Source organism: Dendropsophus ebraccatus, chromosome 2, assembly GCF_027789765.1.
Source record: "Dendropsophus ebraccatus isolate aDenEbr1 chromosome 2, aDenEbr1.pat, whole genome shotgun sequence".
Classification (NCBI taxonomy): domain Eukaryota; kingdom Metazoa; phylum Chordata; class Amphibia; order Anura; family Hylidae; genus Dendropsophus; species Dendropsophus ebraccatus.
In genome coordinates this window covers 207,188,677-207,216,009 of record NC_091455.1, presented here as the reverse complement: position 1 = coordinate 207,216,009, position 27,333 = coordinate 207,188,677, and the positions used below count along the sequence as shown (strand labels likewise).

Here is a 27,333-nt window from a genome sequence, read left to right as displayed (position 1 = left end):
TCCTCCTTTATTCTCCACCTAAGACAAGAGGTGGGGAGACAGTGATCGCAGCTGCCGCATCCTCTCACAGGGAGCCTGAAACTTACCAGCAGCCAACATGGTGTGTGGTGGCTTCACCTGCTCCAAGAACTCCCTATGTGTCCTCAACCTGCTGTACATTGTGAGTATGATAGGGGAGGAGGGGGGACCTCAGCAGAGCCCTGGGCCCCCTGTCTGCACCTGCCAGCCCCCCATTCATCAGCTGCTGGCTGGGGGGAGAGCCAGCCCTCTGCCTGCCTGGATTGGGCTGCATCAGAGCTGGAGGCAGATCAATAATATCCTGCTGGATGAACAGGATCTGCTTCCCAGGCTGCTGGTATTTATAGATCACAGCAGGAGATGGGGGGGGCCCCATGTGTGTGTGTGTGTGTGTGTATATATATATATATATATATATATATATATATATATATATATATATATATATATAGTATAGACCTGCTGTATATATTATACATAGTCAATAGCCATTCCCATTGTAAGACCATGTTCACATGTGTCAGAGAATCTGAGGCTCAGATCACTGCAGATGTGTTAGAGGATCTGCACATGGACTGGCCCCATTGTTATGCAGGGAACCTGCTGTAGATGATATAATCTGCCTTATTCTGTGTGGATGTTATTGCTGCATGTAAATTGGGGATAAAATCTGTAAAAATTACCTTAATCGCCTGCATTAGTCTGCGACTAAATCTCAAAGAGGATCCTGAATGTGTGAACCCGGCCTTCTACTTCTCATACTGTCCACTGTTAATGTCTATAAAATACATAGTATCCATGTTTATATATAATACACTCTATACACACTGTATCCTTCTCTATATATAACACACTGTATCCATATATATATATATATATTACACTGTATCCTCCTCTATATATAACACACTGTGTCCTAGGAATAAATACTGCCATATATTGGGAAAGAATAAATAGTGTATCTTGCCCGGTGCAGCCAATCAGAGCGCAGCTTTCATCTCAGTAGAGCATTTTATGTAAAGAAATCTGAGCTGTGATTGGTCGACCGTTTCTATTTCTCCTCCCCGTTCTATTTCTCCTCCCCGTTATATCTCTATCTGTCTGATACATTGTATCTTCGATGGTGTATTATTAATGTGGCTGATGTGTTAGTAATAGATGTAAGGCCTTGTGCACATGGATCTGTAGTGTACAGAGCAGCAGCCATAGAAACCTCTCGCCTCATACTGTGTGTATCCTGTTTCATTGAGGAAGTTTCCATCTTCAGATGCCATGATGTTCTAGAGTTCTGCTCTGTACGGAGGGACAGATTATGGCGGTATTATACTGACCTACATGTCCCTATACAGGATTAGAAAAACAGCGACCTGTCCGTCCCTGGTATTAGAGTGAATAGAGCAAAGCTGTTATACCCTACACGGCCTGTAGACAGATGTGGCGCTGTTTCCCTTGCCTAAGAAACACCACCACCTTTATCCACTGGTGAAGTCTACAGTAATGACTACAATAGAAGTGTAATACCAGACACAGCCTGAGGTGATAGCGGTGCTATCTCTGCAAGCTGCTTTATCCTTAGTAATTTTCTCATGGCATAAGACACGCAGGTAGTGTCTAGAACAGATGGTGGTGTACGGTGTAACTGGTCTGGACTGCACATTGGAAGAACGACGAGCACAAGGGGGCAGAATAGTAAAATTTAAAGGGGTACGCCGTAAAAAAAACAAAACTTTAAAATCAACTGGATTTAGAAAGTTATAGAGAGATGTAAATGACTTCGACTTAAAAATCTCAAGTCTTCCAGTACTTCTCTCCTGCTGTATGTCCTGCAGGAAGTGGTGTATTCTCTCCAGTCTGACACAGTGCTCCCTGCTGCCACCTCTGTCCATGTCAGGAGCTGTCCAGAGCAGGAGATGTTTCCTATGGGGATTTGCTGCTGCTCTGGACAGTTCCTGACATGGACAGAGGTGGCAGCAGAGAGCACTGTGTCAGACTGGAGAGAATACACCACTTCCTGCAGGACATACAGCAGCTGATAAGTACTGGAAGGCTGGAGATTTTTTTTAAATAGAAGTCATTTACAAATCTATATAACTTTGATTTGAAAGAAAAAAAATCACTGGAGTATCCCTTTAAGAGCAGGCATCATGTTTGTCCAGTGACTGTATGGTTTAGCATTACCATAGGTGTCTGTTCACACTGTGTAGGTTTACTCTTGGTCGCCCCCTCCCCTCTGCCTCTGGCACCCTGTGATGTAGCAGAGTGGGAGGGTTGTATTTCACCTGAATAATTGAGCACAGTCGTCAGTTTCCTCTTTGTGCGTCTCCTTCATCTCTCCCTCTAGTTTCTGTAGTAAGATGGGAGAACAGATCTAGAAGTACCGCCATCTATTCTATATTATTCCACTGCCTGGAAACCATCAGCAAGCAGGCAGATAGATGAGACTATAGCCATATCTTTATTCTGATCAATTATATGGCGGTATACCCTCACCACTGTTTTTCCTCATATATAGCACTATTACTTGGACATCATATGGCGCTTATAGTTTGATATTGTGTAAACCAGGGATGGGGAACCTTTGGCCTTCCAGTTGTTGCAAAACTACAACTCCCATCATGCCTGGACAGCCTTCGGCTGTCCAGGCATGATGGGAATTGTAGTTTTGCAACAGCTGGAGGGCTGAAGGTTCCCCATCCCTGGTGTAAACCATAAAAAGTTTAGGCCAGGGAGAGAGGGCAGGGTTATTAATAAATGGCGGTATATAATTTAGTCGGTGACTATATTGCAGTAACACTGCCCGTCTCGATCACAGAAGGTTCCAGAGACTGATGATAGGTTTGGCATGTATGTAGCTTCACCGACGTCATGGGGCAATGATACAAACTGGTAATTGTAGACGGCGGTGACATGTGGCAGGGCTGTGACTGGCGGTGTATTTGCGGAGAGGGCGGGAGGGGGGGGGGCTATTTACATTGTGATCACATATTGTACCTTTCTGGCTATATAACGTACTCCGGAATATTCCTGCCGTGAATTTCCGCAGAACAAGTGCTTGGTTCTTAGTGCCCCCCCCCCCCGCCAGGCTGCTGAGCACCCGGTCCGTCCTGTTTGGTGACATTGCTGTAATACCTGTCGTGATCTGGGATCCGGTTGTATCATATTTTTGGTGTGAATAAACACTCGTCTTTGCTCACTTCTTCCTATGGCGGCCGGGTGTATTGCTGTCCACTTCTTCCTAGTTACAGCAGCCATTTGTAGCTGCTATATAGTCACAGGGTCACCCTGACTCCATTGAGACACATAGACCCTGCTCTCTCCTCATCTATATGGCTCCCCTCTAGGTTCTACTCTGAATTTATGGAGTGCCTAGTGTGGCTATATGTGGTGTCCTAACATGGATGTTGCGATTGGTTACACCCTTCGAAAAAGCCTGTACCTATTGTGCAGAGGTGGTGATGAAAGTAGTGATAAAGTTTCGCCACTAGATGTCACTGTATTATGTATATGTACTCAGATGCTGCACAGCTGAAGTATGTGAAGGGTTATTGTTTGTTTGTGTGTCACATGGATCTGCGGACCTATGGGAATCTTTTCTTCTTCTCTCCTATCACCTTTCTCTTTACTTCTTCTATTTGCACTCTTCACCCACTCACAGCGCACTTTAAATACGCTGAGGAAGGAAGTCACATGGGTAGAGGACGTGCATGGGTCTTTCGTGTTGGACATTGTAGAGCAAGGACGCAAGCTAGACAGCTCTCTACAGTCATCCTCTCTGGGCCCTGGCCCTCTGTTCTCACCCTCAAGGGTCAGTCTTAAAGCCCTATTCCACGGGTCGTTTAAAGGAGCAATATCGTTCGTATTCGGCCGATATCGGCCGCTACGAACGATATTCGTCCCGTGGAATAGAGTGCAACGATCAGCCGACATCGTTCATGTCGGCTGATCGTTGCAGTCGCTTGTTTTTCAACATGTTGAAAAACAAGCGACTGATATAGCAGCGATCTGCTGCCGTCACTCCGTTGAATAGGAGCGTCGGCAGCAGATGCTGCTATATCCTATGGGCTGCCTGGACGATCAGCGATCCTCCGAGCAGCCCCTCCCGCACTCACCCGCTCGCTGATAATTGTTATTTATGATCGTAATTGCGATCGTTTTTCTTCGCTATTTATTCGCTATTGCGTTCGTATCTATTGCGAATGACAGAACGATGTCTTATTCAATGCAAACGATTTGCGAACGTTTTGCGAACGAGCAATGATAAAAATAGGTCCAGGTCTTATAAAACGATCAACGATTTCTCGTTCGGTCGTTAATCATTAACTGCATTTAAACCGAACGATTATCGTTTAGATTCGAACGATTTAACGATAATCTGAACGATAATTGTCCGGTGGAATAGTGCCCTTAAGGCCCTATTCCACGGAACGATTATCGTTCGTTTTCGGACGATATCGACCGCTACGGACGATAATCGTTCCGTGGAATAGAGTGCAACGATCAGCCGACATCGTTCATGTCGGCTGATCGTTGCAGTCGCTTGTTTTTCAACATGTTGAAAAACAAGCGACTGATATAGCAGCGATCTGCTGCCGTCGCTCCGTTGAATAGGAGCATCGGCAGCAGGCGCTGCTATATCCTATGGGCTGCCCGGACGATCTAGCGATCCCCCGGGCAGCCCCCCCGCAGCTCCCAGCCGCCCCCTCCCGCACTCACCCGCTCGCTGCAGCCGCGTTGAATAGCAGCGGCAGCGAGCGGCGAACGAAGAGCAAACGAGCGCTGACAGCGCTCGTTTGCTCCTCCAACGACCCGTGGAATACGGGCTTTAGTCAGAACCCCGTATCGTAAGGACTTCAGACAGGACACAGCCAACAGTTTTCTTCTCAGTAACGCTACACAACACTATGCAGTGTTAAACCCCTTTCAAGAGAGGACAAGTCAGGGACAACCTCAACCCACGCTGTGGACTTGGAGAGTCACAGAGCAGGACAGTATCCACAGACAGCAGTAAGCTAGGAACTGATCCAGATAGAGCAAAGTTGCGATAAGCCTGTGAACACTATCTTGCAGCGCAGTTGTCAGCAGGAAATCCTCAGCATTCCATTCACCCCAGGTAACAAGGTCTGGGGCCTTGTGTCACCCTCTAGGACGGTTCAGGAAAATCTAGTGGGCATCAGGTGGTGTGGAGACTAACAGGTCAATACACAGGCACAAGTATTCTCTTCTACTTCTTCTAAGTATTCTTCTACCTCATCCTCCAACATCACCACAACACTCCAACATGAAGAACCCCTTTAAAGGATATGCCCATTGTAGCTCCAGAGCAGTGTTTTTCTATTTGTTGCTCTCCAGCTGCTGCAAAACTACATCTCCCATCATGCCTGTGAGTCAGTACCCAGCTGTGCAAGAACTGCATTAGGCTGTCTGCATGTCTGCCCAGTTGGTTATACAACCAATCCAATGTATAATGCAGCACAGAGTATTTCAGCAGATGATGGGGAATCTTGGGAGGGAGTAACTTGTCCAACCATATAATGTTAGGGGGGACAAGGCTATACGTGACAGGGAGGTGTCATGATGTTAGTAAGTAATAAAGACAAGTAGGTTGCAGCAGCACAGAGTATTTTAGGAGAGGAGTGTCATGACCTTGGGGTGGTGGTAGAGATTTTTTTCTCCAATGTGTAATGATAGGACGGAGGCATAGTAATGGAGGCAAGGTCATAGCAGCACAGAGTATTTGAGGGGAGCAGTGATTTGTGCTTCCAAATGATGGCATGGTGAGGACTTCATGTGACAATTAGGATGGTACAGCAGCACATAGTATTTAAGGAGAAATGTGTTCTGGGCTGGTAGGGGGTAACAGAGGGATCTTCTATCTTGTGGCACTTCTGTCTCCTGGTATATGGCGCTGTGATGGCTGGTTACACCTCAGTCACTGATTGTATCAGAATCTGTAATGAGCCAAGTGTGAAAGTGTCAAAAAGTAAAACTGGTTCATAGAGTATGGCTGAGGTCACATGGGAGCGACCTGTCATATGACTGCTGCTGATCCATCGCCAGGTGACAGTGTGACAGTGACGCTGCTCTGCATGGATTGTGCCAATGTGCCAGATAAATGAGGATGTGAAACATAGACACGGTTATGTAATATATGGGAGCTGCTATGACTGGCAGTGTATGTGGGATGGGTACTGCTTTATAATATATGGGAGCTGCTATGACTGGCAGTGTATGCTGCATGGGCACTGCTTTATAATATATGGAGCTGCTATGACTGGCAGTGTATGCTGCATGGGCACTGCTTTATAATATATGGAGCTGCTATGACTGGCAGTGTATGCTGCATGGGCACTGCTTTATAATATATGGAGCTGCTATGACTGGCAGTGTATGTGGGATGGGTACTACTTTACAATATATGGAGCTGCTATGACTGGCAGTGTATGCTGCATGGGCACTGCTTTATAATATATGGAGCTGCTATGACTGGCAGTGTATGTGGGATGGGTACTGCTTTATAATATATGGGAGCTGCTATGACTGGCAGTGTATGTGGGATGGGTACAGCTTTATAATATATCGGAGCTGCTATGACTGGCAGTGTATGTTGGATGGGTACTGCTTTATAATATATGGGAGCTGCTATGACTGGCAGTGTATGTGGGATGGGTACTGCTTTATAATATATGGGAGCTGCTATGACTGGCAGTGTATGCTGCATGGGCACTGCTTTATAATATATGGAGCTGCTATGATTGGCAGTGTATGCTGCATGGGCACTGCTTTATAATATATGGGAGCTGCTATGACTGGCAGTGTATGTGGGATGGGCACTGCTTTATAATATATGGGAGCTGCTATGGCTGGCAGTGTATGTGGGATGGCTACTTTTGTATAGTATATGGGTATTGCTATGATCGGCAGTGTATGTGGGATGGGTACTGCTGTATAATATATACCGTGCTAGTCATAGCAGCTCCCATAAATTATACAGAAGTACCCATCCCATACACACTGCCAATCATAGCAGCTCACATACATCATACAGCAGTGCCCATCCCATATTCACTGCCAGTCATAGCAATACAGCAGTGCCTGTATACACTTTTAGTCCTAAAAGCTCCCATATAGGCACTGCTGTATAGAGTATGGGTACTGTTATGACTGACAGTATATATAGAATGGGGACTGCTGTATGGGAGCTGCTATGACTGGGATGGGCACTGCTGTGTATAGTATACGGCGTGGGCACTGCTGTGTATAGTATGCGGCGTGGGCACTGCTGTGTATATTATACGTTGTTGGCACTGCTGTGTATAGGGTATTGAGTATGGCGTGGGCACTGCTGTGTATACTGTAGTATAAGGGGTGGGCACTTCTGTGTATAGTATACCCTGCGGGCACTTCTGTGTATAGTATACGCAGCAGGTACTTCTGTGTATAATATACGGTGTGGCCACTGCTGTTTATAGTATACGGGGTGGGCACTGCTGTGTATAGTATACAAGTGCTGTGATATAGCAGGGTCTCTGGTTATGGGGGATTCCTCGTCCCTCTTGCGGTCATCCATCCTGTAATGTGACACATGGAAAACTACCAGCGCCCAGGAGATCTGATAACCAGAGGAAACAATCCGCCTCCTCCTCCTGTAACTCTGCCATGTGGTGTGATGAGAGTTGTGACATCTCAGGAGCATGGAGACGGCCGCGCTGTCATCACACTTATATCTTCCTCTGGTGTGAAATTGCTTCTGACCTGGATTATGGTGTGAACCTCATTTCTGGAGCTTTTATATCCCGTGTTCTGTCAGATGTCACAAACATGGGAAAAGAGAACGTACCAGAACCATGGGGCCGGCCTATCCGTAGTGTCGTACAAAGTCAGGAGAAATGGGGCAGATTGTGCTAAATTTATCAAAATGGCCTCGAGTCTGGTTGCTATGGGGGACGCTGACATCTCTGTGATTCTGACGGGTGACATCAGCATCTGTGTGATGCTCTGGTTTCTATGGTGACATTCTGGTTGCTATGCATAATAACAGGATCGCTATGGTGACATTCTGGTTGCTATGCATAATAACAGGATCGCTATGGTGACATTCTGGTTGCTATGCATAATAACATCGCTATAGTGATTCCCATTTTGCGATTGACACCAGCATCTCTGTGGTGACATTCTGGTTGCTATGCATAACAGGATCGCTATGGTGACATTCTGGTTGCTATGCATAATAACAGCGCTATAGTGATTCCCATTTTGCAATTGATGACACCAGCATCTCTGTGGTGACATTCTGGTTGCTATGGATAATGTCAGCATCTTTATGGTGACATTTTGGTTGCTGGGGGTGACATCCACATCTGTGGTAGACCTCTGTTTGCTATGTGTGATGATCCAGTTGCCTTGGGTTACATCAGCATCTCTGTGGTGATGTTCTGGTTGCTATGAGTAAAACAAGCATCTCTGACAGCTTGGTTGCTATGGGTAACAAAAGTATCCCTTAATCAGATTTTCTTGTTACCCATAGCAACCAGAACATTGTGTTGAATTCTGTTTTTTATTGACCCAGCATCTCTGAGGATAATCTGGTTGCTATGGATGGCATTGACAACTCTATGGTGACTGCCTGGCTGCTGTGGGTGATACCGACACATCTGTGGTGCAATCAAGCTCTAAGGGTAGTAGTGTTGCTATGGGCAACACCAGCATGTCTATAGTGACAGTCTTGTTGCTATGAGTGACACTAACATCTCTAGGGTCACAGTCAAGTTTTGATGGGTGACACCAGCATCTCTATGGTTACAGTCTGGTTGTGATGGGCGACATCAGCATCTCTATGGTTACAGTCAGGTTGTGATGGGCGACATCAGCATCTCTATGGTTACAGTCTGGTTGTGATGGGCGACATCAGCATCTCTATGGTGACAGTCTGGTTGTGATGGGCGACACCAGCATCTCTATGGTGACAGTCTGGTTGTGACGGGCGACACCAGCATCTCTATGGTGACAGTCCGGTTGTGATGGGCGACACCAGCATCTCTATGGTTACAGTCCAGTTGTGATGGGCGACATCAGCATCTCTGTGGTTACAGTCTGGTTGTGATGGGCGACACCAGCATCTCTATGGTTACAGTCTGGTTGTGATGGGCGACATCAGCATCTCTATGGTGACAGTCTGGTTGTGATGGGTGACACCAGCATCTCTATGGTGAGTCTGGTTATTACGGTGACACCAGCATCTCCATGGTGAGGTTGTGGTTATTACAGTGACACCATCTATACATCTACCCAGGTTGGAGATCTGTCCTCCATACGGTGATCACAGATGTTCAGGAGGACATGTTCTCCATCCTTCGCTGTCTCCTCACTTTTCTTGGCTCACTTCCCACAATAACAGCATTGACATCACCCTCCCGGCCTGCAGCATCATCCGTGTATAGATGCGCACGCAGTTGTTTCCATGGAGACGGCCTGCACCATTCAGCCATTGTCGATGTCTCTGAAGGATTCAGTCACCCATTCACAAATGGCTTTGACAAGGGGTTAAGTAGCTGTGTCACATTTCACATGGTGAATGGAGGGGGGCGCCGAGCCTGGGAACGTATATCCCAAAGACCCCTGGATGGCTTCCCAGCCCCTCCATAGTGCTTCATTCTTCATCTGCCATCAGAGCTCCCAGCACCATCCAGCTTTACCAGGTTCCTAGTAACATATCTACTCCGGTATCACTGCAGACTAACAATGCCGCCATTCATGAGTTTGGGGAAAGTTTAGTGGCGGCAGCTTTGGTAACCATATGGACGTTACTGGCCCCAGCCCAGGTCTTAGGCCCATCTTTACCTTCTTCTCTGAGACATCAGAGAGATTCCAGAAAGAGGTAAAGAAAATATAGAGGTGCTAGAAAATATAGCACATCCCCCAAACATAATTCATTATATAACATCTAGTGCTCATTACCCCTTCATTTTACCCCAGAGCAGGCCCCCTAAAACTAATACAGATACGATCCCTAAAACTAATACAGACCCCAGACCAGACCCCTAAACTAATACAGACCCCAGACCAGACCCCTAAACTAATACAGACCACTAAACTGAGAGACCCCAGACCTGACCCCTAAACTAATACAGACCCCAAACCAGACCCCTAAATTAATACAGACCCCAGACCAGACCCCTATACTAATACAGACCCCAGACCAGGCCCCTAAATTAATACAGACCCCAGACCAGACCCCAAACTAATACAGACCCCAGACCTGACCCCTTAAGTAATACAGACCCCAGACCAGACCCCTAAACTAAAAGATAGGATCCCTAAAATTAATCCAGACTGCAGACCAGACCCCTAAACTAATCCAGACACCAGACCAGACCCCTAAACTAATCCAGACACCAGACCAGACCCCTAAACTAATCAAGACCCCCAGACCAGACCCCTAAACTACTACAGACTCCAGACAAGACCCCTAAAAAATACTGATAACAGACCAGAACCCTGAACTAATTCAGACCCCTAAACTTAGCTGATCCCACACTAGATCCTTAAAGTAATACAGACCCCAGACCAGACCCCTAAACTAATACAGACCCCAGACCAGACCCCTAAACTAATACAGACCCCAGACCAGACCCCTAAACTAATACAGACCCCAGACCAGACCCCTAAACTAATACAGACCCCAGACCAGTGCCCTAAACTAATACAGACCCCAGACCAGACCCCTAAACTAATACAGACCCCAGACCAGACAGGATGTCAGGACATTGACTGTGATTGGTCTGGGCAGTAAAGATAAGTGATGTAATGGAGGAGGGAGGTATTAAATCTGGATGTGGATAAACAGTAGGCAGGTAGGGTTTTACCCAGCATTCCTAGCGTCCTAGTTATGATGATACATGATCTGGGCACCTTTGGATCATTTGCCATTCAGGGCCCTTAGAAAGCCAAGTGATGAGAAACATGTGCTGGAGACTTTATCAGTTGTCACTAGAGATGAGCGAAGTTTGGGTTCATGTGAACCTTGTGTCTGGAGTAGATGGATGCAGCTCTAGAGCCAGGGGCGTTGCTAATATTAATAGGGCCCTATCACAAAAAATTGTATGGGGCCCCCATGAATGCTGTACGTCAATGCACCACCAGCCACAAGAGGGCCCCACCCCCACATACTCACCTGGCTTGGCGGAGTCCCCAAGTGTTCCTTCATTCTCCCAGCGCACAAGTGACATCACTTATCCACAGGGGTACAAGCACTAGGGGGCTGCGTCAGGCCAGGTGAGTATATGTATAGTGGGGGCCTCTTTTGCCCGGAGGTGCCGTACTGCGTCCTGTTACAGAAGAGACTAGCAGGGCAAGAAACAAATGGCATCTTGCTCTGTCGGTCAGAGGGCCAGAGGCCTGCTGGCCCCGTAGCAGTGGTGTAGTCTGCCTCTTTGGTAGGTATGCCACTGCCTAGGGCTGTCTGGAAACATGGATACAGCCACATCAGTCCAGTTGTCTATCCCTGGTCAGCTAATAAGTACTAAAAAGACGAGATTTTTAAATAGAAGTAAATGACAAATCTCTGGCACTTTCTGACACCAGTTGATTCAAAACTATTCTTTTTTTTTTTCTAGAGTAACCCTTTAACTTCTTTACTATCATGGCAGGTCTGCAACTCAGGACCACTGGAAAGCTGAGTCACTGAATGACTAAAAGAGGTTTTGGATGTAAGAGAGATTCACTTGTAAGAGGAGTAAGACTTGAGGATTTTTAGCTTTCTTTCCCCCTGACTTTTAGGTAATGTAGTGTAAGGAATGTGTCATTGGCAGCAGATCCGGACTCCGATGACCTTTGTGAGTGACTAAGCTGCTGCGGCCCAGCGCATTGTTGTGCAGAGTCACCGTAATTCCGGTTCAGACACAACCATCTATTGTCCCTGAAGGTCCGGGGCTGAGTTAGCTGGTGCTATCTCAGGGGGCCTGTCACTTTAAGAACTTTTTTTTTTTGCTTCCCTCTCTCTGGTCACGGACAGCGAGATCTTCCTCCTTATAGCTTCAAATATCACGGCGCTCATCAATAAATGGCCATACCTAAAAACTGATTGGAATCTGACCTTAAAGGGAAATGTTACTTTAGTACAGCCTTTGACTAGTAAAATTTACAGAAAAAGTTGAAGAACTTTGTAAATACTTTCCTTATCTTAATCTGATTCGTCTCAAATCACAACTGATTCCATCCTGGAACCTGTTCCTCGGTTATCTATATCCTGTAAATCCCTTAAAGGGGTACTCCAGCAAAAAAAAAAAAAAAAATTTCAGATCAACTGGTTTCAGCAAGTTATATAGATTTTTAATTTAGTTCTATTTCAAAATCTCCAGTCTTTCCATACCTATCAGCTGCTGTATGTCCTGCAGGAAGTGGTGTATTCTTTCCAGTCTGACACAGTGCTCTCTGCTGCCACCTCTTTCCATGTCAGGAACTGTCCAGAGCCGGAGAGGTTTTCTATGGGGATTTGCTGCTGCTCTAGACCAGTGATTTTCAACCTTTTTTGAGCCGCGGCACACTTTTTATACTTAACAAATCCCGGGGCACACCACCATCCAAAATGGCACTAAAATAGTACATATTATACATATAAACTATATTTATACTCACTGTGTGAAACCTGGTCCTGTTTTCTTCTCCCCACTCTGTGCTTCTCCCCCCTGTGCTTCTCTCCACCATACTTCTCCCCCCTGCTTCTCTCCTGTGCTTCTCTCCACCATACTTCTCCCCCCTGCTTCTCTCCTGTGCTTCTCTCCTGTGCTTCTCTCCACCAAACTTCTCTCCCCCCTGCTTCTCTCCACCAAACTTCTCTCCCCCCTGCTTCTCTCCGCTGTTTCTCCCCCATCCCCAGGTTTCTCTCCCCCATTGTTTTCTCCTGTTTCACAGGGGCACCATAGTTTGGGGAACTTTCCCCGCGGCACACCCAACCATGTGTCGCGGCACACTAGTTGAAAATCACTGCTCTAGACAGTTCCTGACACTGACAATCCACCACTTCTTGCAGGACATACAGCAGCTGATGAGTACTGGAAGACTTGAGTAAAGTAAATTACAAATCGCTGGCACTTGCTGGGACCAGTTGATTTGAAAGAAAAAAAATTTGGTGAACTACCCCATTAAAAGGGGGTGTATACTTTTTACCAATGTTTTACTCCTCCAGTGCAACTAAATGGATAAAACGTTGCAAAAAGTTTAGTTTTGCGTCTGCAGCCCCATGCAGATCTATGTGCGGACCCTTCCATCTGCATTGTCTAACAAGTGATCGCAGGATCTGACTATACAGGGTTTGTTTGTAGTCTGTTACCATGGAGACACTTAAGTCAACATTGGAGCTGTGGACAGAAAACAGAAAATATTTAACAAACACAACCTGTAACAAAGTTTCTTTCTTTGTCATTGTGGATGCACTGGAGCAATAAAAAAAAATAAAATTATTGTGAAAGTGCACACACCCAACAATTATTATTATTATTTTTAAATAATTTTATGGTTTGTTCAGCCTTTATTATCACTGTGTCTGGCATCCACAATTATACTTTTATGGTATTTATGTACAAGTGTGAAGAAACCTTAGTGTGACCCCCAGTATTTAGAATGCAGCATATTGGGGTCCTATTACAACAAGCTATTTTTAACGATTAACGACTAAGGGCCCTATTCCACGGGATGATTATTGTTCAAAAAATTGTTAGGTGTAATAGCAGGCAATGATTAAACGACCAACGAGAAATCATTAATCGTTTAATAGGATCTGGGCCTATTTTTATCCTTTGATCGTTCGCAAATTGTTCATTGAATAAGAAATCATAGCTGAAACGTACGCAATAGCGACGACAAAACGACCGCAAGAACGATCATAAATAACAATCATCGTTCCATGTAATTGGGTGAACGATTTTGGGTCGTTTAAGATTGTTTATTGTTAATTATCAAAAAATTACTTGGTGTAATTAATAGTCCCCTGATGCTGTGTTTACACGGAATGATTATCGTTCGAATTTGCATGATAACAATCAAATTTGAACGATAATCGCAGCGAACGATCAAACGCCGAGCGTGAAATCGTTCATTTTGATTTTACAACATGTTCTTAAATCGTCGTTCGCAAAAAAATCTCAGATCGTTACGTGTAAATAGTCGTTCACCAATTTAACCTATGTGAGAGATAGGCTTAAGCGATCGCACGATTTTTCTGTACGATATATCGTTCCGTCTAAACGCTGATCGTTATAAAAAAAAAAAAAACATTACTCGAATTATCGCTCTGTGTAAAGGCAGCATAACGATAAACAAACGAGATTGTTTATCGGTAACCTGATATCGTTCACCATATTACACAGAACGATGGTCGTTAGTTACGATTGTTATTGCGATCGTTACTATGATCGTTTATTCTTTCTGATCTCAGCGAAACAATGAACAATGTGCAATTACACTGAACGATCAGTGAACAAATGAGAAACTTGAGCGAACGAATGTGGAATTACAGCGAACGATTAACGATAATTTTAGGTTTAGATCTATTTATCGATCGTTGATAATCGTCGATCGATTATCGTTTAAATTCGAACGATATAGCGATTTTTCGCACGATAATCGCCCCGTGTAATAGGGCCCTTACTGTGGATTGTCAGACATGCAGCATCGTCCTTTTGTGACGTCTTTTTGGTCTAGTTTCGGCCCCGACTTTTATCCTGTTCCAGAGGAAGAGCTGGGGATGTATGTAGGGAAGAGAAGGACATCCTGCCCGGCCCCGGCCAACCATCAACACCAGGAATGCCAGGAGCTTTTACTTTCTCTATTAAAACAGTACAAGTGCAGATGTAGCAGAGCTGAGCGTGTCATCGGAGGCTTTCGGTCCTCCATTGTTTGTCCTTAAAGGGATTTTCTGGTTTTATGCAAATAAAGTTTCGTCTTTGTATAATGCAAGTTTGGGGGCCATCTGCTATAACTTACACTTACCAACAGCTCCTCATATCTCAGCTTCCGGAACCTTCGGCATGAGGATGGTGTAATCTTAGGTAATATCTTACTGTCTGTATGTCACATGGGTGTAGTTTCAAGAAGCTCAGATATAAGGAGCTGTTGGTGAAGTCCTCATCAAACAGTTCCTTCTATCTCAGGTTCCTAAGTGTCTGTGAGTGATATAGATATTAGGCTGTACAGCAGATTTTCAGGTTTTTAGTGGAGTGACACGTTGGATCTCACCGCTGCTGATGTCATCCTCTGAGTCAGAGATGAGGTCATCCAGGACACGGGTCAGTTTCGCAGAAGGCGATATAGTCTAGAACAGTGGTACTCAACATGTGGCCCTCCAGGTCTTGCAGAACTACAACCCCCAGCATGCCCTGACAGCTTTGGACTGGGAGTTATAGTTTGGTAAGGCTGTCAGGGCATGCTGGGCATTATAGTTCTGCAACAGCTGTGGAGCCACATGGAAAAACTGAATATTTTGGCGTAAAGTTGTAGAACGAGGGACATTGAGTCGGTTTATCGGTAGATGTAAGTTTGGGTGACGGCTAACATGGCCGCCTATACAACTACCACAGCTTTCCTAGACTCCTGAATGGCATAAGAACATAGTTATACAGAGATATAGTGCTGAATGTAGGCAACAGTGCCCTTCAGGGGTCCAGAAAAGCTGAATGTCCCCTGCTGTCTGATCGTTCTACAGTCTGTAAAGTTGTTTCGGTTTCTGGGAAAGCTGAGTGACATCTGACTCAAGTTTTGTCACCCAGCTTTTCCAGGATCCAGTCTACCTTGTATACTATGAGGTGTGATTTTGTATAATTGTATGGTAATCACTATATTTGCCATGCAGGACTCTAAGAAAGCTGGATGGTAGATGTAATGGTGTAATCAGTCATCACCCAGCTTTCCCAGGCTCCAGCTTACCTGTGTATACTATGAGATGTATTCCTGCATAATTAGATTGTAATCACTACAGTAGCCCTTGCAGGACTCTAGGAAAGCCGGATGGTAGATGTAACGGCGTAATCAGTCATCACCCAGCTTTCCCAGGATCCAGCCTACCTGTGTATACTCTGAGATGTTGTTTTGTATAACTCTATGGTGATCACTATATTTGCCATGCAGGGCTCTAGAAAAGCTGGATGGTAGATGTAATGGTGTAGTCACTTATCACCCAGCTTTCCCAGGTGATGACTTCCTCTTTGCTAACATTACTCTGCTCTCTTCCAGATGGTCAGCCTCCTGCTGATCGGCATTGCCGCCTGGGGGATCGGATTTGGCCTTATCTCCAGCCTGCGGGTGGTCGGAGTCGCCGTGGCGGTCGGGATCCTCCTTTTCCTCATTGCCCTCGTAGGGTTAATTGGAGCCATTAAACATCACCAGGTGTTATTGTTCTTTGTATCCTATTGCTGTCGTGTTCGCCTCCTTTATGAGGTTATTATCTGCGGTATGTGCAGTGTCAGTATAACGGGGAGAGCTGCAGCCAGCCTGTCCGACCTAAGTCCTGATGATACAGGTGATTGGCCGTGACACGACTGCGCTATAGGAAAGAAACTTGGACCTCCACCAGTCCAGATACGGATACAGACAGCTTTATAGGCCTGTCATTGAGTTTGGCTGGAGCTGTATAAATCTGAATGCAGAGAGCTCCCCCTAGTGGTGGCTGCAAGCAGCCATAATGTTCTCAGAGAGACATGAATTTGTAGCCCTGTAACCTGTATAAAGTAACTTCTATTGATGCTGAAAGCCTTATAGACCTATTCTTACAGCTGAGGGTTTGTTACAGCAGCATCCAGTAATGGAAACTTAAAGTATATAAGGAAGCTGTAAAACATTTTCTTATTAAATAGATATAAAGGGGAGGTGGGGGGTTGTTTAGTAAAGGTTTTACCTTACATCCCATTCAAGTGAATGGAACCCTGTACTGCCCTGGTGGCGGCTAAACAGGTGCTGCTGCCCCTTGACCTCAGGATTTGGGAATCCACACATATTAGACCCCCAGCACCCATAAAGCGACAGTATATACTAGTGAGATCTCCTCAATTTATATTATGGGAATACACCTTTAATCTTCAGACATCTACAACTTCTGCAGCTTCTCAAAGGGGCACTTTGATAACAAATGTTGTTCTTTCAAATCAACTGGTTTCAGAAAATTATATAGATTTGTAATTTACTTCTATTAAAAAATATCAAGTCTTCCAGAACTTATCAGCTGCTGTGTGTCCTGCAGGAAGTGTCGTATTCTCTCCAGTCTGACACAGTGCTCCACCTCTGTCCATGTCAGGAACTGTCCAGAGCAGCAGCAGAAAACCTCTCCTGCTCTGGACAGTTCCTGACATGGACAGAGGTGGCAGCAGAGAGCACTGTCTCAGACTGGAAAGAGTACACCACTTCCTGCAGGACACACAGCAGCTGATAAGTAATGGAAGACTGGAGATTTTTTAATAGAAGTAAATTACAAATCTATATAACTTTCTGACACTAGTTAATTTGAAAGAAAAATTTTTTTGCTGGAGCACCCACTTTTTGTTTCAATTTATCAGTGTCAAGCTTGGTGCTTTCTGTCATTGAATAGAAACGTTCAAGTGCTGCAAACCAATACTAGTCGAATACTTCCATGCCTTTATATAGCGGGAATAAACTCTCTTGCAGCCCCCCCACCTCTGCAGTCAGCACTGTATGGCGGTATACCTATATAGTGTTACACGCTCAGACAATATGTGCTACAATAAACATCTAGCAGGAGTAATTCCCAGCGAGACGCTTTACAAGATAAGTGACTGGTTACAAAGTATTGTGCAGCGTGTAGGAACTGGCCCCGGGCTGTGCGGAGCTGGGGTGGGGCCCTGAGTCACCTTGTGGCTGCCGGGTAATAGCAGTGTTTGGTTAGTGGGAGCAGCTGCAGGTGCACGTGTAAGGATACGGCTCTGTTCTCCAGCCGGAACACTACAAGGTGCTCAGGTCATGATGGGAGTTGTAGTTGGAAAAAACTGATGAACTACTGGTAAACCTGAGGTCCTTCAGCTGTTGCAAAACAACAACTCCCATCATGCCTGTCGGCCATACATGTAGCCTGCTGCTCTCTAGAATGGTTGCCCTATTTCATATAGGTTCGGGTTTGTCCAAGATTTAAAAACATGGCTGCCGTTTATTGAATAAAAGCCACTCCAATGCTCAGGTTGTATCTGGTATTGCAGCTCAGCCCTATTCTCTTCAATGGAGCCAAGTTGCAATACCAGACACACATTGGGAGTGCTCTCTGCTGCCACCTCTGTCCATGTCAGGAACTGTCCAGAGCAGCAGCAAATCCCCTGCTCTGCACAATTCCTGACATGGAAAGAAGTGGCAGCAGAGAGCGCTGTGTCAGACTGGAAAGAATACGCGACTTCCTGCAGGACATACAGCAACTGATAAGTCCTGGAAGATTGGAGATTTTTAAATAGAAGTAAATTACAAATCTATATACCTTTCTCACACCACTTGATTTAAAAAAAAAAATCATCCCATCTCCCATCATGAAGCTGTCCAGGCATGGTGGGAGTGGTAGTTTTACAATAGTTGGGTGAAGAATGTCTTGTCCTGGGCCCGGAAGACTGCTCAGGTAAAATAAGAAGCTGTAAGGAAATGACCTTCCCAGGTATAGAACCTGTCCATGAATCCTTAACGCGTTTCATCCAGTACATGATCATCCTCTTCCTGGTGTTTGTTGTCCAGTTCTCTGTATCTTGCGCTTCTCTGGCGTTAAACAAGGAGCAGCAGGTAGGTAGCACTCAGTATGTAACCACCTGATCTGTGATAACCATCTAGAGTCAGGACTTAGAGGGATTGTCTGGTTTAGTACTCAATTCTTAAACACCCTATTATAGTATTACTACCCCCCCCCCTTCCATCCTCCTCTATCAGCCTGGGGGGAGAGCACCTACAAAGAGAGAGATTATCTCTGCTCATTTATCATTACACAAGCAGCTCATTGTTTCCATTGAGAGCGGTGTAATACCTTGCTTCACCTGTGGTGGCACTGCAGAGAAACTGAGCACTTACTGTGGGGATTCTCTGCAGATAAGAGCCGATCGCTGGCGATCATAGCAGGACATTGTACCTGGACACCTAGGTCCATAGTAGCACATGGTTTGTCTACAGGGAATAAGGGAGGGGATCCAAACTAAACCGTATATAAATGATGCAAAACAAGTCCCTTGCACTTAAAGGGGTTTTTCAGGAGGATTAAAAAAGTACTCTTGTTCTACCCCAGTCTTATCTTAGTGTTACACCCACCTGTGGTGACCAATGATGTTACTGATACTGCCATATAGTGCTGACACTGCATGGACAAAAAAAAGTCTAAACAACAACCCAGCCATATACTGATCAGTAGGTGCTAGATATCCCTCTCATTATATTACTATATGGGGATCAGGGCCCAGGCTGCTGGAAGCACAGGGACAGTCCTTCAGTGAGCTCCTGTGGATACATTGAAACAACTACACATTTATACTATGTTGTCAGGTAGGATTCCCCAGCAGCCAGTCTGTGCCAGATCAGGTGAGATCTTTTACCTCAGAATAAGGTTGAATAAGATGAAAAGCGAGGTGGGAAGACCGTGGGCAGTACTCAGATTGAACCTTTCTCTCGTTCTTTATTTATAAGATTTTAAATAAAATAAATTCTGGTGGAGATCCCCTTTAAATGAGCCATAAATTACTATGTTTAGTACTCATACACAATTTAGTATGATGCAGCCCCCATTTCCCCCACTTCTCTCCTTCTACTAAGACCCCACAAATTTTTTATTAAAGTATTGTATCGCCACCCAAAAGTTATACAAATCCCCAATATACACTTATTACGGGAAATGCTTATAAAGGGCTTTTTCCCTGCACTTACTACTGCATCAAGGCTTCACTTCCTGGATAGCATGGTGATGTCACTTCCTGGATAACATGGTGATGTCACTTCCTGGATACCATGGTGATGTCACTTCCTGGATAACATGGTGATGTCACAACCTGACTCCCAGAGCTGTGCGGGCTGTGGCTGCTGGAGAGGATGATGGCAGAGGGATGCTCAGTGTCCCTCCAGTGTCCTGTGTCCCTCAGTGTCCCCCTCCCATCATCCTCTCCAGCAGCCACAGCCTGCATAGCTCTGCTAGTGGGGGCATTACATCACCATGCTATCCAGGAAGTGACATCACCATGCTATCCAGGAAGTGACATCACCATGCTATCCAGGAAGTGACATCACCATGCTATCCAGGAAGTGACATCACCATGCTATCCAGGAAGTGAAGCCTTGATGCAGTAGTAAGTGCAGGGAAAAAGCACTTTATAAGCATTTCCCGTAATAAGTGTATATTGGGGATTTGTATAACAATTGGGGGCAATACAATACTTTAATAAAAATGTTTGCGGGACTTCTCCTAAAAACACTTTTATCCTACTCCTATTCAATTTGATTCCTAATAGAATCTATGTAGAATTTTCCTTTGCCTTTAGCTCCCCCTACAGCTTAAGTGCAGTATAGCACCCATGGTTAACTATAACATTTTACAGAGTTCACTGTCTACCATGGTCTCACCTGATGACCTAGTATATATTGTATTAGTAGATGAGGCCTTTGTCCAGTGGATGACCATACCCTGTAAAATGGACAATCCCTTCAAACCATGCACAATGAGGATTATGTATTTTATCTATATTGGATATTGATTCCTGTCTATCCTGTAGAATGAGCTCCTGGAAGTTGGGTGGAACCACACAGCAACCGCGAGAGACGACATCGAGAAAAACTTCAACTGCTGCGGATTTCACTCTTTTGATAGGAATGTGTCATGTAGTGCGGTAAGTGAACGTGGTAGGGAAAGGGGGGGGGGCTCTGCAAAGCGCAAGAGAGACCGCACCTATGCCAAATATTTGGTGCCCAATAGCAGATGCATATACCAGGGTGACAGTATGGGCACAGCTGCTGAGCTGAAATGGCCAGGACTGGAGGAAATGCAGATTCTGGATGTTTAACCCCTTTGATGCCACAGTCTCTATTGATCACAGCATCTATTGGCTGTAATAACAGGCTGTGATGCCGCTCCAATGCCAGCACCGGATCACTTGGACCAAAGTCTGTTAAAGGGGAAGTTCACCTTTTTTTTTTTTCTTTTAAATCAACTGGTGCCAGAGATTTGTAATTTTCTTCTATCAAAAATCTCAAGTCTTCCAGGACTTATCAGCTGCTGTATGTCCTGAAGGAAGTGGTGTATTCTTTCCAGTCTATTTTTTTATGAGGATTTGCTACTGCTCTGGACAGTTCATGACATGGACAGAGGTGGCAGCAGAGAGCACCGTGTCAGACTGGAGAGAATACACCACATCCTGCAGGACATACAGCAGCTGATAAGTACTGGGTGACTGGAGATTCTTTAATAGAAGTATATTACAAATCTGTGGCACAATTTTATTTTTTTTTTTTTTTGGTGAACAATCCCTTTAAGTTACATAGTAATACTTGCAGTGAGGAGTGTATCACTATATAACCTAGAAAATGTTCTATTCTGTAGTGTGGGAAAGCTGGGTGAAAGCCTTGCAGGAGCGGTAATGGCAGCCATATTGCAGTCGGATGATTTTGTGCCTTTTCTCCTCCTTTCAGGCTTGTTTTACAGCCGGTAACTGTAGAACCTGCGGCTCCATCATAGAGAAGCATGCGGAGGATGTGCTGAAAGTGGTGGGAGGCATCGGCTTCTTCTTCAGCTTTACTGAGGTCAGTCCATTGTGGAAAATATTCACGTTTTAGGCTATGTTCACACAACACAGTTTTTCGTAAAATAATAGACTTTCTTGTCGGGTAAAACAGTGGCACACAATGTAACAAACAACAGCCGAAATAAATTTCAGCCGTTTAGGTTTTCACGCCCAGTCCTTTTTAATGACCCATCCTTTGCATTAAAGGGGGACTTCAGCAAAAATGTTATTCTTTCAAATCAACTGGTTTCACAAAGTTCTATAGATTTGTAAATTACTTCTATTAAAAAAAAAAAAAAATCTCCAGTCTTCCTGTACTTATCAGCTGCTGTATGTCCTGCAGGAAGTGTTGTATTTAGAGATGAGCGAACGGGGTTCGGGTTCGAGTCGATCCGAACCCGAACGCTCGGCATTTGATTAGCGGGGGCTGCTGAACTTGGATAAAGCTCTAAGGTTGTCTAGAAAACATGGATACAGCCAATGACTATATCCATGTTTTCCTCATAGCCTTAGAGCTTTATCCAACTTCAGCAGCCACCGCTAATCAAACGCTGAAAATTCGGGTTCGAATCGACTCGAGCATGCTCCAGGTTCGCTCATCTCTAGTTGTATTGTCTCCAGTCTGACACAGTGCTCTCTGCTGCCACCTCTGTCCATAGCAGGAACTGTCCAGAGCAGCAGAGGTTTTCTATCAGGATTTGCTACTGTTCTGGACAGTTCCTGACATGGACAGAGGTGGCAGCAGAGAGCACTGTGTCAGACAATATATCACTCCCTGCAGGACATACAGTGGCTGATAAGTACTGGAAGACTGGGAATTTTTAAATGGAAGTCCTTTACAAATCCGGATGACTTTCTAAAACCAGTTGATTTGAAGGAAAAAAAATTGCTGGAGTACCCCCTTAAAGTCAATACAATTTTATTACAGGACACACCCGAATGGGACAGGAGTCAATATTGAGCTACAATAATGTTCCTACGGCTGATATTGCAACGTCCGCCATAGGATAATGCTAAACAACGGCCGTTGTTCATACAGTCTTAGGTTGTAAGATCCGAAACTCCATTTAACTATGATTTTAAAAACCCCAATTCAATTTACCGTCACCCTTGGCCGGCCCGCTCTGTTGATTTTCTGAGAGGTGCGCATGCCGGGGGTCTACCCTGCTGATAGTTTCCCTTAAAGTCCAAGATGGCTGATTATTAGAGGATCAATATAAATGTGATTCACATTTTATTCGTTCACACATAAATGTATTTGCATTTTATGAATTTTTTTTTTCTTTACTTTTTTTTCCCCCCTTTTAGATCCTCGGCGTATGGCTGACTTACAGATACAGAAACCAGAAAGATCCACGGGCCAACCCCAGCGCCTTCCTTTGATTGATTGACGTCCCCTTTTTCTAAGACTCTGCCCCCCGCTGAACACTCTGCAGCTCCTCTGATTGCTGTGGTGGATTTTTGTTTGACGGATTTATTTTTTAGTTTTTATTTTATTCCCCCCCCACACACACACACACACACCTTTTTAAGGGATGTAAAAATAACAGTTTTTAAGTTAAAAGCTCGAAGGAAGAAGAAAAAAAACCTCAAACATCAGCTAAGCCTTGTCATCTATGGAGACGCTCAAGTAACCAGGATAAAAAAAAAACACACAATCTTAAGACAAAATATCAGTTAAATATTATATGCAGATTACATAGCCATTTTTGTTTAAAATTAAAGGGAATCTGTCACTAGGTGTATAATGCCTTAAATGAGGGCAGCATAAACTAGTGACAGAAATGCTGAACAGATCGGTGTATTACTTACTTCATCCTGTTCAGCTGTTCTTCTAATATGCAGGAGAATAGGATTCTTGCCACACCCCTCCCCCGCCCTCTAGCTGGTGATTTACAGGTAACTGCCTATACACAGCATGGATAGATAACTGTTAATCAGCAGCTGGTGGGCGGAGTTTTCTGCTTCTCATGAATATTCAGGACTAATGAGCTCATGCACATAATGGAGAGGACTAGTTATTGTCCATGTTATTCAGAAGAAGATCTCTGGATCAGCTGCACAGAACAATGTATTTGATACATCATTCTGTTCAGCTTCTCCGTCACTACTTCATGCTACCCTGAGATAGGACACCATAAACCTACATCCTTATTTTATTTGTGGGATCGGTAGAGCAGAGGGAGGAGTTATTGTGATCACACCCTTTAACAGTTACTTTTTTAAAAATTTGGGGGTGGAGCAATTATTTCCATCAAAATTTAAAAAGATATAAGGGGCAAATATTTCTAAGTGGCGACTTACATTTCAGAGTAAAGAATCACGCAAATAATTCCTATGGAGTCAGCGCTGTAAATACCGTAGTTGTGATCTGTGTAATTATGGGTGTTAAGGCCTAAACCCACTAGGATAACCGCAATCACATAGGGTAGGTAATAATATATAGCATTATTATTATTGTAGACCCGCAGATAAGTGTATTGTGCAGGGTGCTTAGAAAATACTTGACTTCTTATCTAGGTGGCTACTGGACGTTCTATGTGGATGTTCTATGAGCTATACACTGGACTGCCTCTTCTTAGTGCACAGACTTAATTTTGGTCCTTCTCTCAGCCAGATCTCTAGGGGGTTGGAGACTTGATGATCCAGGGCCCCAACGCAAAATCTGTAATGGGCCTCAAACTTTAATGATTCTATTACTGCTCACTTTTAGATATCATTTGCATAAACCCGCCCCTTTATATGATGTCATTTCCTGGACTGGGGAATCGGGCCTGGTGGCTAGAGGTCCTCTCAGGTACAAAGAAACCTGTGTATTCTAGCCAACAGGCCCAGGTGAATAATTGTACCTGGTATAGATTCGGGATTTAGGCCCAGGACCTTTACACTTATAGGTGCATGATTGCAGGGGGTCCAGTCTCTGAGACCCCCCTATGATCTGAGCCGAGTGGTGGATGATGACACTCACTGCCGTCCTATTCATTGTCAATGACACTGCTGAAGGTAGCCGAGCGCTGGATAGAGGATGGGTCTTAATGGAGGAAACCCCCTTTAAGCTCCGCCTCTAGTCCCTCCCATGAGGAAGCATTAGGGCAGAAATACAAAATCTGCTGCTTTATGATAACATGGAGGAAATATAAACTGATTGAAACGAAAAGGCACGGAGGAAAGGGAATGTAAGACGTGTTCTCTGTGTATTAGGAGGGAGGCCTGGGGAGCCATTGTGTTATATGGAGACCAGTGGTATTAGTGAGGCCCCAGAAAGAAGGGGTCAGGGGGCTATAGAGGCGCGCCATTTGCTTATGATTGTCATCCATTTTAATGGCTCCTTTTTGTTTGTAAATATGAAAAAAATAAAAAATTGTGAGAACACATACATCGTTTTTTGGTCCGTCAAAAAAAACGGATCCGTTTTTTTTATAATGGAAGTCAATGGAAAAACGGATGCACACAAATGAATCCGTTTTTTGCAATCCGTTTTTCATGCGTTTTTTGCAAGAAACTGATGCGTTAAACGGATGCTGAAAACGCAGTGTGAACCTAGCCTTATTAAAAAAAGAGAGTTTTTCGAGAACTGGAGAATATTCTGTTTGAGGACAGCGTCATCACTGGACATTAGTGTTTCTACTACTAATATAATGTATTTATGATGCTTTAAAAATTAGCATAAATTTTTATTTAAAAAAAGTATAACAATATCTAATAAAAAAATAATAATAGTAATAATAAAATGCCACGCAGATTGGGGGGGCATCAGATTTGTGGGACCACTGATTTTTCTGTTTATACTTTAATGTCTTAAAGGGGTACTCCCACCTGAGAAAGTTCTCATTCTCTTTAGGAACAGTGTGCTCGGCCGTCTTACCAGCTCCTGTAGAGGACGAATAGAACGGAGGTGTCACTGGGGTCCCTGATCTAGAGATTGTGAGGGGCCCCCAGTGGTCTGACTCCTCTGCAGTCAGCTAGGTAACCCCTATCCTGTGGATAGGGATAATTTTTTACGATAAGAGTGCCCCTTTAAGCATGTCTCCACCCCTGCTTAAGGGAACACTCCAGGCATGGTAGATCCTGTTAATCTCCATCCCCTCATAACTAGGAGTGACATGGAACGTCCATGTGTCATGCTCCACCCCTTTAGCCACTATGTTATTTATACTAATAACCCGGCCCTTGGGGGTCCTAACCCTAACTCCTTAGCATAGGAAAGTTGTAAAAGTCTAGCCCCTGCTTTTCAATTTCCTAGAATTCACCTCTTTAAAGGGGTTGTTCAGTAAAAAAATGTCAGTAAGTGACAGTAATTTGTAATTTACTTCTATTAAAAATAAATCTCCAGTCTTCCAGTACTTATCAGCTGCTGTGTGTCCTGCAGGAAGTGGTGTATTCTTTCCAGTCTGACACAGCGCTCTCTGCTGCCACCTCTGTCCATGTCAGGAGCTGTCCAGAGCGGGAGAGGTTTTCTATGGGGATTTGCTCCAGTCCTGGACAGTTCCTGACATGGACAGAGGTGGCAGCAGAGAGCCCTGTGTATGACTGGAAAGAATACGCCTTTTCCTGCAGGACATACAGCAGCTGATAAGTACTTAAAGACTGGATTTTTTTTTTTAAATAGAAGTAAATTACAATCTCTGGCACCAGTTGTTTGAAAGAAATTAAAAAAAAAAAAAAAAAAACCTTTTAAACTTAGAATCACACATTGCACTGATTTACTGGGGCTTGTATGTTGAATATAATATTTATAGAAGATGTGCGCCCACTACTGAAGGTTATCGCCCCCTCCGCCTCCCAAAAGAATGTAATTGGGGAAGTTTTAAAGGGACCGCAGTGTAGCAGTTGACGAGTAGAATAGCAGATATTATTTTTTTGATCATATGAGATGATAATTTTGTGTTTTACTTGTATTCCTGTAATAATACACCACTTTCTAATCTGTAGCCGTGTTTAGGACTCCTGTCATGTCAGTGACACCCCCCCCCCCCAATCAATCTGGCTCTATTGCAGTTTAAATCAGTCACAGTGCCACTCTTGTGCTCAGGCTGTGTCTGGTATTGCAGCTGTTTCACACTTTGAATAAAAAAGACTGAGCTGCAATACCTGGTCTGTCCCGAGGACTAGGAGGGCGCTGAGTTCCACATCTTCACTTATTATTCACTTATTCACTTATTATTTTCTGTCCGGTTTTAATGCTGTGAATATGGATTTTTTTTCTTTAGTTACAGAATTGATCTCGATTTGCACTGCAGAAATGACTGATAAAAATAAAATAAAAAAAAGAATAAATCGGGAAGTGTCACTTGTCTTCATTGGAGTAAATGGGCCCCTTATGTATACCCTATATATGATGCTTGTGTATGGTGGCGGAGGGTGATTGTGGCCAGGGTCCTAACCCAACCGTGTGCTCTATTAGAATATATGGACATTACAGATAGTGAGGCTCCTGGCTTTGGATGCATGGTCTCATTCTTGCCAAAAAACAAAATTGAGGCATTTTAGCCCCACCCCTGCTCTACTAGGGACTGCCCCCTAAGAACTGAGAGAGCACACTATTATAGACCTTCCATAAGCCTCACCCCTGCTTTACTAGGGACTGCCC

General features: G+C 44.4%; 1 protein-coding gene across 1 annotated transcript; it reads left to right on the top strand.

Moving 5' to 3' along the window:
• TSPAN13 (tetraspanin 13) lies at positions 1-27,020 on the top strand. Its single transcript, XM_069959318.1, has 6 exons — positions 1-160; positions 16,243-16,410; positions 18,694-18,774; positions 20,739-20,852; positions 21,652-21,762; positions 23,052-27,020. Exons 1-6 carry the CDS (start codon positions 98-100, stop codon positions 23,124-23,126), a joined length of 612 nt encoding a protein of 203 aa, XP_069815419.1. The 5' UTR covers positions 1-97; the 3' UTR covers positions 23,127-27,020.
• The last annotated feature ends 313 nt before the right edge of the window (positions 27,021-27,333 follow it).

What these genes read in the sequence shown, in the direction of transcription:
- TSPAN13 (XM_069959318.1), top strand. Translation starts at nt 98, where the DNA reads ATGGTGTGTGGTGGCTTCACCTGCTCCAAGAACTCCCTATGTGTCCTC. An exon ending in CGTTAAACAAGGAGCAGCAG is followed by an intron (nt 18,775 to 20,738) that starts GTAGGTAGCACT and finishes TCTATCCTGTAG; the next exon opens with AATGAGCTCCTGGAAGTTGG. An exon ending in GGAATGTGTCATGTAGTGCG is followed by an intron (nt 20,853 to 21,651) that starts GTAAGTGAACGT and finishes TCCTCCTTTCAG; the next exon opens with GCTTGTTTTACAGCCGGTAA.